The sequence below is a fragment of the Polypterus senegalus genome, chromosome 9 (assembly GCF_016835505.1).
Source record: "Polypterus senegalus isolate Bchr_013 chromosome 9, ASM1683550v1, whole genome shotgun sequence".
Taxonomy (NCBI): domain Eukaryota; kingdom Metazoa; phylum Chordata; class Cladistia; order Polypteriformes; family Polypteridae; genus Polypterus; species Polypterus senegalus.
In genome coordinates this window covers 170,724,490-170,736,688 of record NC_053162.1, presented here as the reverse complement: position 1 = coordinate 170,736,688, position 12,199 = coordinate 170,724,490, and the positions used below count along the sequence as shown (strand labels likewise).

Below are 12,199 nucleotides of genomic sequence, written 5' to 3'. Positions count from 1 at the left end.
GTATTCAGGTACCTTTGACTGGGAGCTCTGATATCTCTTATCTTGTGAGGCTGAAAGATGGCATTTTATTGGGTTGGGGTTCAGATGTTTTATTCCCATTCTGCTTTTTAACCACAACATCCTCCCATGTGTGAATTCCCAGGCATTTCTCCTTTTTCTCTCACTTGGCATGGTGCCCTTTTGTGCCAGCTGGTTCAGATGTCTATTGATTTTTTTCCCTTTTGCTTTCTTCATCAATGTCAGGCCAGTTTCCATGTGACTCTGCACCCTTTTGGGCAATGAATTCGAGGGAATGTTGCTTCACAAGCAGTTTATGAGCAGAACAGTAGCCAATAAAAGTGGACTTTTAACAACATCTGTAAGAAGAGTACAAATTCAGGTGCTGAGCACATCGAACATTCAGGCCTCACATTAATACCAAACTGTGTATTGTGTGCCCAGCCCTTTTCAAGTCGGCACCTCGCCATGACTGGCAATACCACACAATGCTCTCAACTCTGATCTGCACTGCCACCTGCTGGTTACTCTCAGCACAGCAGCAGCATTAACACCCATCCCCTCATACCCAGAAGGTTCAAGGCCTGCTACAATATAGATGTGTAACAGTGCCACCTGACACTCTCTTACTTTCTATCAATAAAGCCAGTGGCACTCAAATGGCTGGCAGTAAGCATGTGACCATAACACAAATGTTTTGAAAAAGATGACTTTTAATAAAATGATCTGCAGTTAATTGTTGAGCTAAAAAAGTGACTTGGTTTCAAACATACAGTACAGTAAAAGTCATATTTTTTGAATGCCTTCAGTATAGCGCCTCAGTTGCTTTGCCCATGTCCCTTGGTAAGGCGGTACAAGGAGGGCAGATGCGATATAAAAGGTATCTGGTGTAACATGTCACCCTTACCGCCCCAACTATATTTCCCAAAGTGATGCCCATTAGGTCAGTGCCCATCTTACGCAGTTTACATAGCAGTGGCCTTTTTTAGCATGTGCCACCACTCAGCTGACCCTTAACCTGTAAGGTTGCCAGGTTTATCCCCCCATGCCCATCTTTTCCATTCTATCCAGGTGTGTCCATCTTTAAACACACTCATTACTTACATCATCTTCTTTTCTGGGGTCTGGGGTGGCGAGTGCATTGCAGGGGTGGGGGGTTTAGTGCCTTAATTCTTGCCATCTCTTTTGCACACCAGCAGTGAAATCCTTCTGCTGAACACCTTCCCTTGAGTTAAACTGGCACTTGAAATACCAGCTGTGTGCCCTTTCAGTTACACGCAAGATAAAGTGCGGGCAAAATGTCAGCATGCAGCACCTCCATGCCACTCTTTCACTTTCCTGTTTGCATTACAGGTTGCATAAAATTACAAAGAAAGCAGGCACACTCTTTGAATGCCCCATGGTCAACTGGTTAAGGCTCACAGCCTCTCCTGGCAGATATATGGGACTCAGATGCCATCGAGGGCCTAGAAGGGCACTGTCAGAATATTAGTACAGGGTGTTGATGGGGCACAAGGAACGTGGGTTTCAGTTTGACAGGAGTTAGCTTCCTCTGCTTGTGTCCGTGTGGTTTTTTCTCCCACCACCCTTATATATGTGTGTGGTAGATTATGAGGGGGCCACTGTTTTGTGCATGAGGGTATGTGTCCTGCGATGGAGTAGCACTTCCAGTTGCATTGTGCCTACTTGCTGCTGGCACAGGCATTATAGCTTCCTGTGACCATGAATTGGATAAGCAGGTTAGACAATTGCTGGATGGACTTCGCATTCATGGTATTAATATCGATCTGGGAATACCTGTTGGGGTGACACTAATGAATAACTTGGCACCTTGACTCCATCCATCCATTTACTGTACTCACTTTCACAGTCATGGTGAGAGCCACAGCCTAACCCAGCAGCTTTGGAGGCAAGGCTGGAGCTAACTGGGCTCACTTAATTCCATTGAGAATTCCACTGAGGTGTTTGAAAGTACCAGCACAGGAGGGCATGAATGATCTGGAAATAGATTGGCCAGTAGTGTGTCATCTGGGGGCAAAGTTGGAGGGTCCAACCACAAGCAGCATCACCATTTTTGTGCCTCTATCATCTCCGCTAGACAATGGGGCTTTAGGGTGCTGACTCATGTGGCTATACTTCCTTATGGCTATGTGGGGCAATGGAAGAAAGATTAGGATGGGCATGAGTAGCCTTATCTATGAATATGATATGAAATGAGGAGGAGGTGCTGCTTAAGAGAAATGGCAGGGGTATGTGTGCTCCCTTCATTGTATGAGCACGGAGGGCTTTTATATGACATTTATGAACGGTTGTGTAGTCAATATGGTGTCCCATGGGTTTTTGCCCAGCCCAATGGTTTCAGAAACCTGTGTTCGATGTCTGGGTGTTTGTTTTCTTCATATGGGGTTCCCTCCCACATTTGAAGGAATGCACATGCTAAATAAATGTGCGGCTCAGAATCCCTGCAGTTTGTGTGTCTGTACGAGTCTGCCCAGCAAACTACTGACGCCCCACTGCAACAGTTGGTTCCTGCATTGTGCCAGATACTAATGGGACTGGCTGAGGCACTCAAAAAGCAAGATCAGAAAAAGTGGATGGGCTGAGATATCTGGGTAATACAGGGTGGGCTGATGGGTGGCTCATTTTCTCAATGTTTAATTGTGCTCTGGTGTGCGAACTCCAGAGTGCAGTATGGAAGAATCTGACCAAGAGTCCAGTTGTGCATCTGATAACCACAGAGGTTCCTGCCATTGATACTTCTCTGGAGATATAGGACACCTTCCTTTGCCCGGGCTGCGCCCCCCCAGCCTCTTCTCAACATCTCTCCCACCCCCTGTCGTCTTCACTTTAGTCTAACTGCCATCTCCATTAGCTCAAGGTTCAATCACGCAGCACCCCAGGACAGAGATATAATGGGAGACACTTAGATGAAATTTCAGCACCTGCAATTGTTCCGGCGCCAACAGTTTGAGGCCAATCACAAGAGACAAAGGCAGCAGCAAGATGTCTACCTTAGCCTGACCGAGGGGTTTCCCCAGGAGGCAGTGTGAACTCTGACCCAAAGACAGATGTGGGGCGCAAAGTGCGCGCACCCTGCAAGTTGGAAGGCTGTTTTGTCATCTACAAATGTTTTTCCTTTTATTTTTTTCTTCTTGTTTGGTTATTTCTTTGCAAGGCTGAATGCTGGAGAGCTGTGAGAATGTCTCTGAATTTTTGGCACTTTTTGTTTATTCCAGGATTTCAAAGTGTTCTTTTTTTTTTTTCTTTAAAGTTTCAAGCTTTTGAACCTGCTCTAAATGCATCGACCCCGAAGGAATGAAAACGAACACAAACCATGGCACTCCTTATCAGCACTGACACATGGAGGCTGTTTTTGCCAGGCAGAAAGTGACAGCCTTTCATCTTGAGAAAGTGCCATGTCCTTCCAGCATAGCCCCTTTCTTGAGCCTAGTGCTTGGACAGTGAGGGAAGGGGGAGGGTGTGGGGCAGAATGTGACCAGCGTGCCAACCCCACTTTCAGGAGAAAAATAATATATATATTAGAAATGAGTTGTTGGTCAGCATCCAGAAGGTCTTGGCACACTTCTCCCTGCCCACCTTTCTGGTGGTGCCACTCTCCCCTCTGCCTGCAGGATTCAGCAGCTCCGAGTGTTTGGTGTCCCTTTTTACTCTGGCTCACTGCTGTTTGTTGTCTTTTCCCACTCTAGGCTCTCCTCACTGTGGACTGGAGAGGCACCGCTGGCTCCTGCAGGCCGGGCCCTAAGCCCTTGGAAGCGCCGGCACTCAGGACACACCCGGATGTGTGTGCAGCCCCTTGCTACGAGGGCTGCTTCCTGTGCCAGTCTGTGTGCTAGAGGTTCTGGGGCACTACCCCCGCACAGCTTTCCATTGCTGAGGCTGGCCGCCACTGCCCTTGCCCTCCGTTCTTCCAGGGGAAGTGGTCGGGGCCGTAAAGTGACCCCACCTCTCCGGCGCTGAAGCTGCAGACTGTCCCGGCACAGGATAATGCCACGCAGCTCCCTGAGCATCTCCTCACACACAGATAGCTGCCATAGAAAAAGAAGAAGAAGATGAGCCAAGGGCTGCCTTGGGCATGTACACACATATTCACACAGGCTGGCTTGAGTGCTCATGAGTTATGACGAGACTTACACACACATTTTTAGGCTTCTGCACACTGTCATTAAAACAAATGTAATGGATACACAGGAAGAAGAGATGGATATGCCATGGAAAGTGAAGACTGGGCACACTAACAGGCATTTATCTGGTGAATCATCATTACCATCACCAGTTTAACAGCCATTTTCTGTGTGTACTCAGGTTAGTCAATTGCCAACTAAACCTTTATCCTCCACTCTCAACAATCTTAGAAATCCCCATGGGGTGGAGTAGTGGTTAAATGATCAGGGCTGGTAACTTGAAGGTTGCCAGTCCGAATACCGGCAGTTACAGAAGGAATTCTGCTCTGTTGGGCCCTTGAACAAAGCCCTTAACCTTCAATTGCTCCAGGGTGCTGTACAAATAGTTGACCATGTGCTCTGACCCCAAAAACTCTCTGGAGAGTAAGTTGGGGGTATGCAAAATGGCAATTAAAGGATTAAAAATCACTACAAAATCATTCATCTTGTAGCATCTGACACCACATCTACTTCAGCTTCCCTCTTGGCCTCATGCCCTCCACCTCCATCATCCCAGTCAGGCCTTTTATTCTGTACACCCACACCAGTTTAGTATGTCCTTCCATATATCACATTAACACCAAGTCTTTTAGCTCACCATTCATCTTTCACTCATTCCCTGACACCCCAACCATGAAACTTTCATTATCATCTCTGTTCTTTCCAGCTTTGCTTCATGTTCCACCTTCATCGGCTGCCTCTCACTCTCATACCACTCCTCACACAGCTTTCATAATCTTTTTGTTACAATGCCATAGAGGCGAAATGTTCCTGGACTTTGTTTGCCCTGTCATTTTCATTGCCATGCTTGCTTCTCTGTCTTCTCTAAACATGTCACCTAGCTACTTTCGTAATAGCAACTCTAGTGCTGATGCAGTGGATTCAGAAAGTATTCAGAGCCCTTCACTTTCTACACACTTTATTGTGTTGTAGATTTAACTTTAAAGGGACAAATTTGCCATCTTTGCCCATCAGCCTATAACCTTTAAGTCAAAGTCAAAATATGTTTTCAGAAAGGCTTGCAAATTAATTACAAATCAAAAACTTGACTCTTATTAATGTACAGTAGGTATTTAGACACCTGATTGATTGAGTGCTGCTGAGATGGCTGTCCCATCTCAAGGGAGGTCTTTTGGAGTGACCACTGGGTTCTGACTCATCTCTCTGACCAAGGCCCTTATTGCCTGGTTACTCAGATGGTTACTGAATGGTCAACTCTAGGAAGCGTCCTGGTGTTTACAAACGTCCTCCATTTCACAATTGTTGAAGCCACTGTGCTCATGGGAACACTAGAGGCTTTAGAAATTGTTTTAATGCCTCACCAAAATTTGATCATGATGTCTACAGAGACTTCCTTGGACTTCATGTCTTTGTTTTTGTACTGACAACGTGTGAATTATGGACCTTATATACACAGGTACAGTTACACAATGTAGAGGGTCTGAATACTTCTACGATAGAGAGATATCAAGTTTTGATCTTTAATCAATTTGCAAAACCTTTTCCGAGAACGCGTTTTTGCTTTGCCATTATGGGTTATTGAGTGTAGATCGATGGGTAGAATTGTCAGAAATATCCATTATAAATTAAATCTACAACACAATAAATTGTGCAGAAAGTGAAATGATCTGAATACTGTCTGAATCCACTGCAGATAAGGATACACGTACTACATGGACCTGCTGCAACGCTTTCACACACTACTACAAATAAAGACTGCACTTGCTGCCTGCAGGCCATCCTTCACACCACTTTACTGTATCTTTTATGTAAACCGTTCCGACTTACTGTGCATTAGACAGAGTTTCATCTAACACCTGTACCACACATTTTCTATGGCCATGCACCCACCCCCTCCATGATTTCTGCCCCTTCATCTCCAATCGTCACCTTGAACCTTCTTGTATTTACCTTGAGGCCTTTTGCTTTAACAACAGCTTTTAATTTTACCCCTTCAATTCTTAATTTAAGGTCACTGGCATTGAAAAGCTCCTCTGGCAACTTTTCACAAACGTCTCATCACTGCCTCCATCACTATCACTATCATGATATGTCAATCTCTTTTAGTCATCTTCATGACATGCAAGAGGGACTGTGACTTTATTTTAATCCCAAGTCACAGGGGTATCAGGCTTGTACCAGGTACACACATACAAATTCAGACAGACATGAAGGTGGCTTGAAATCCTATGACCTTGGCTCATTCTACCTTCATTTCTTCTGCAACTCCCACCTCTGTTCCAGAAGAACGCCGAAGCATCCATATGAACTCCAAGACTGCCATGAAGATAGCAACCAGCAGCCCACACACCAGCACCACAAAAATGCCTCCAATATTCTCCATCCCCAGACCTAGGAAGAGGATGATAACAAAATATCAGGAAAGCAAAGTTTCGCTGCCATATGTGGAAAGCTCTATGAAATGTGTGGTAGTAGATGGTGAAGGACAAACTGTGTGGGTTGGAAGAACAGGAGGATAAAGTTAGTATAATTGCAAGATGAAGAAACAGGGAATGGTTCTGGTGTAGCTAATAGAAAGAAGCATGAACACAGCCTTGAGTTCATGGGGCAAAAAAGGGGAGTGTGAGGTTTGACATACTAAGAACAATGGGAGGTTTTGAGAGCATAAGGTGTAGGTATCATCAGGAATGCACCCACACTCCTGCCTTTATAGGGACTAAACTAAAAGGAAACAGTGGTAGGGATAGTGTCTTAAACTGGGAGGGTCATTTTTAAGTCCACTTCAATCTCAGTTCATATACAGTATTATTGACTCAGAGCAGAAACAGTAACCCCCAGACCTGACTCGGCAACCAGTCTGCCAGTAGCCAGGAGTCTGATGACCCAGTTAGTAACACGGATAGGCTCATAACACAGCAAGACTTCAGTGTGCAGTCATGGCTGCCAGCTGTGTGCTTTGTGCACGTGATTTTTTTGCAATTTTTCTTGTTTAAGGATCTTGATTAAATAGGATTTTCCTGGCTGGACCTTCAACTTCTCTAGTTGCCTTTTGACAGATTACGTTATTTATAGAAATAAATGTGTGTGGGAGCCCCTAACCGAGAAAAGAAAGGTGACAAGAGAGAGAGGTTTTATAAGGCCATACGAAGATTGTGAAACGGTGTGGAGGCACATCAAGGAGAGCGTGAGAAAGTCAGACTTGAGGAAGTGGGTTTCCAAACATCACCTAAAATTCATTTACTTTTACTTGCATTTAAGCACATGCTGTCATTAAGTGTAGGTCATTTCAGAAAGGATACACCTATAGTGTTCACTCAAATGTCTGCATCTTTAAAAAATCTCCATCATTCTAATAATATCTTCTGATTTCTTTCTTTTAATAATGCATTTGAAATGCAGAATATTTTTTAAATTAAAAAGTAACATGATTAAAAGCCTTCTTTTCTTTAGCCCAAACTTACAGAAACCCTCTGTGGACAGCACACAGTAACTTTTTAGGGCAGAATTAGCAGAGCATAGCGAGCGAGGGGACATGGGCTGGGGTTCATTCAGCATGTGTTTTCCCAGTCCAGCCACTGGCTACCAGTGAGTAGAGGCCTAGTGACTCCCAGTGTATCTGATTCAGTTTGAACCCTGAGCAAGGACCCTTATGCCAGGCAGTAAATTTCTGAGGCTCACTGCACGTTTCCACAGGGGTGTGCTTGTCACGTTTTTCCTGAGCACTTGTTTGCACTTACTGCTGAACGTGAACACGAAGGTCTTTTCCCTCAGTGGCACCTGAAGACATTTCTAAAACAATCAATGTACACAATAAAAGGTTTGCACTTTCTGTAATTGTTCTCTAGTGGTGTTTAAAAAAAAATCGAAGGCAAGCTCTTCAGGAGAAGGCATCAGTTATAAATTTCCCATGTTGAGTAACTTGTGAAGTACAAAATTGTTTTTGTCTCTAAACAATTACAGGTTGTGGAATTGCACATGTCAAAGCAAACAGAAAAATGTCTCCCCGAAGCAGGTCATGCCACAGGCAGTGAGACGGAAAAGCAGAAATCCTACTGAACCCTACAAATCGGCAATTGTGTTTTCCAGCACAAGTATTTTACCTTTCTGAGTCATTCAACGTTCACACCCCCATTTCAGGAGATGTTAAAGGAAGTTATTTTCTATTGTGGCCTGCAGGAGGTGCTCAAAAGCTGTCCATGAACCCAGAATGATCTGAAAGAGGGCTGGGTAAAATGAAAATGGTATAATTTAACAAGAAAAAATAAACCAACTGAATAAGCTGACAGAGGAGTAAAAATAACACATAACACAAAATCTGAAATCGTAATGCCTTTTTGGGACTACCTCATTACAACACAGTGTCTTTTGCTAACTATGAGATGGTCAGACCACCACTCCACAAAGATCTATTAAAAGTTCTCTCTAACCCCTCTGGCATCTCTCCCTCCCATCCCATGAGCCTTTCTCTCATGCTGCTCCTGTCTACAAGCTCATCGGAGTTTTTAAGTTTACTCGGCAAAAAAAAAACAAAAACCCTGAAACACTGACTTGTACAAGTCCAATGGCTGCCCACCTGTGACTCCTCCTTTTGGGGTCTCCAGGTGTGTCCACAATATACTTTACGACTGCCACACAATCCTCTATAAACTAGAAGGCCAAGCATTAGACTGCATGCCTTCCTGACATTTCTTACTGTCTAGCTCCCAACATTATACTGTACATTCCATGATATTTAGGGTTAGGGTTCTCATTCTCATCTTTACAAGGATATCTCATAGGCAGCCTCCAATACACAGCTGTGCATAACAAGATCTAGCTCTAGTCCCGACCATATCTAATTACATACCAAAGGCTGCGTAATCTGCTTTTGATCTGTTTTGTGTAACAGCCATATGGGAATGTGAAGTAGGGTGGTGATATGATAGAAGGCCCATTAGTTTTAAAGAGTTCAGTAATCAATGTCATAACAATGGTCAATCGCTTTACTTACCAGACTGGACTGGGGATCCATTTTGTTAATGTTTACCAATCTAGATCAGGCTTATTTACATGAAATGTACGTTCATTTAAATTAAAGCACTCATTGTTAAATACCCTGCTAAATATGCTCATGAATATGACATTTTGATGTGATTATTCATCTGAATCAGAGTCTGTTTTATTTGAAGCACTCACTTATTGGGATTGGCACTCACTAAACTATATAGCAGTCCCCTTTTTGTTTAATTGTTCAGTTAATCTAAATTGAGTCCCAAGTTATTAAATATGCTTACTAATACAGATTAGGTCTCTTTTCATTGAATTATAGTCATGCACCTACACTTTCTAATTAAATATGCCATGCCCTGGGTGTTAAATAACTGTTTTTAATTAACATGGACTAGGATCCCTTTTAGTTTGAAACAGAAACTGTAACTAGGCTTCCACATTTTGTTCATTTCACAGAGTAATTGCTGAATTTCGGTAGGTCATCACGTGGTCTGTACCTTTGGCTCGGTGGTCTTCTTCTTTAGGACACTTTCCACCTTCCCACCACTTCCTCTTGAGGATCTCTAGGCGGTTCTCTTCCTGCAGCTTGAGGATGGCTAGGTCAAACTCATCTCGATATACTGAGCCTGGGGCACATAAAGAGGGTCAACATTTTTGTATTTGAGGTTCTGGAAAGCAAACTAATAGGTGTTGTTTTTTATTCAGACTTTTTGACAGTGAGATTAAAATATCACTTTTGCTTTCCTACCCAGTGGCATGCCGATGCCATAGCCCTTGGTGTCCAGCAGGCCTCCAATCTGCGTGAGGTTGCAATTGCGCTGCCGGTAATATTCATTCATGGTACTTTCTAGAAGGTAAGCGTAGTTTGAGTTGAGAACACGTGCAATACCCTCTTCTGTACTCTTGACAAATACGCTGGGTTGCTTTGAGTGCATGAAATTCCACATCCTCTGGTAGGTCTGGTAGCGGGAGTTCTGTAGGAGAAGTGTCACAGGTAAGTCTGATTTCAGATGCTGTTAATTCTGCTCACCTACTGCTTCTTCTACAGTTTGAGGAGCACAATTGGATTTAGGTCTTTTTCAGTAAGTAGCCTCTGTAAACTATGACTAATGAAAAAGTCCTGCAAATAATATTTACATACCTAGGACAAAACAAATCCTCAGTTATCATGAAAAGTTTAATTTTGTGCTATTCACTTTCATGGCCCTGCATGATAAGATACAGTACATTAATCGGACTTAAGTACACAGAATATCCCCAGTGGCAGTGCATTCTGGGAATAGGTGCTGTTACCTGGAAGAAGGTCATAGTAGACCCCCCATGCATGGTTCCGTATTCGATAGACGTCTGATCTGCCAGGTCATCTACAGACTCGATGGGTACCTCCATCCTTTGGACGGTCAGGAAGGCAGCAAGGTTTGCTGTGTAGGAGGATATGATGATCAGGGTGAAGGCCCACCTGGAAAAGCAGTTTTGTTGTGTGCCTTTAACAGGGTGCATATAAAAGACTGTCCCACCGTGCATATCCATCTCGCAGGTGAGCCTACTCATATTCTCATTATGAAAGCATCCCCCACTTGATCTATGATCCCTACTTAGAAATCTGTGCCTTTGGATGGCTCTACTATAGCCTCTGAAACCCATGAATCACCCACCTTCTCAGTGTTTATGACTGTACTATGACCTAAATGTGTATAATAAGACCTTCATTTGTAGTAAAATCTCCTTACCAGACACCACTAACACATCGTGTGGATAGAGCACGAGGAGCAATGGTGGAGCCTTGTTGCATGAAGCCTCCAACTGGAAACCACAGACTATTGCCCAGGGAGTACTGGTTAATAAGCAGATTGCAGCGCCCCTTCAGACAGGGGTGTGGGTTATACCATTCATAGGGGGTCAACCTAAAGAATGGAAGAAGAGGATAAGGTGAGCAAAGTAGACTCAAGACCCGCAGAAAAAGGCAAAGGGGAAAAACACTTGGACAGTGCGTCTGTCCACACCCCTCCTACAGGAGAGCCACAACACTAGGCAGCCTACTAATGGCACAGTACCTGGCAACAAGAAATAGGACACAGCTAACAGCCAGATAGGCCAGCAGCATGAAGAGCCACACTCCAGGAGAGAAGGGGTCCAGGAATGAAAAGTAGCCTGGCCTGCGGCCCTGAAACAATTTAAACCATAAAACAAGTCAAAGTAAGGCAGGGTCCAAACATCTTCTATACTGCCTCTCACATATAGTGCTTCATACTTTAAATTGACAACATGTTCAACTAAAACCGATTTTCAGCATGCCTTTCACTTGTTGCAAGTTCATTTCTGAAATAAAATGACACCCTCAACCCATTGTAATCCAATTCACCATCATTGGGGGGGTTGCTTGAGCTTATTCTAATAGTGCTGGATGCAAGGCAGGAACCAAAACTAGGCAGGAAGTAAGTCCACATCCCCACATTCCAACTTGCATAATGTGAATTTCAATCACTAATTAACTTAACAAACACAACTTCAAGAAATGGGAGAGGACCTGGAAAAAAATCCCATGTAGGTACTGAGAACATATAAACTTCACACTAAAACCAAGTGAGTGCAGGATTCAAACCCACAACAACTGTAGATTTGGTGACCACTCAGTCATGCTGAAAACTTCACGGCAAATATACTTGATTGATTTGAGACCTGGGGTTGTGCAGGTCAGTGGGGCATACTGATGTCACAATCTTGTTCAGGCAACATGGTCCATTTGAAAAAGGGTACAGTGTGCCCATAATGCACATATGTATCAAGAGTGCTTAGGTATGCTGTGGTATTCAAAAGACAATCATCTCATATCAAGAGGCCTTCTGTGTGTCAAGCATCAGTCATACACTATTACATTACTACCACCAGCACATACTGTGGGCACAAAGCAGGATAAATGCATGAATACATGCTGTATATGCCAAATTCTAACACTGCAATCTGTCTTTTGAATCAGAAATTAAGATTCATTGGACTATGTGACGATTGTTTTTACCTTCCGTCATCCAGTTTGGTGACCAAATGCCCACTGTAGCTTTGTTGGCAGTAGT

At 43.7% G+C, this 12,199-nt stretch overlaps 1 protein-coding gene across 6 annotated transcripts in view; it reads right to left on the bottom strand.

Annotated features, from left to right (window-relative positions):
- Window positions 1–3,254: 3,254 nt before the first annotated feature.
- The window catches only part of grik4 (glutamate receptor, ionotropic, kainate 4), a 599,305-nt gene continuing 590,360 nt past the window's right edge, over window positions 3,255–12,199 (bottom strand). For 5 of the 6 annotated variants that reach the window (XM_039764198.1, XM_039764200.1, XM_039764202.1 and 2 more), the window contains 7 exons: window positions 11,183–11,292; window positions 10,859–11,032; window positions 10,422–10,587; window positions 9,877–10,102; window positions 9,626–9,754; window positions 6,388–6,530; window positions 3,255–4,043 (listed from right to left, as the gene is read on the bottom strand). In XM_039764198.1, the coding sequence (XP_039620132.1) occupies window positions 3,663–4,043; window positions 6,388–6,530; window positions 9,626–9,754; window positions 9,877–10,102; window positions 10,422–10,587; window positions 10,859–11,032; window positions 11,183–11,292 (1,329 nt within the window). In that variant the 3' untranslated portion in view covers window positions 3,255–3,662. The remainder of the gene's footprint in view (window positions 4,044–6,387; window positions 6,531–9,625; window positions 9,755–9,876; window positions 10,103–10,421; window positions 10,588–10,858; window positions 11,033–11,182; window positions 11,293–12,199) is intronic. The other variant, XM_039764201.1, reaches the window with a different exon arrangement.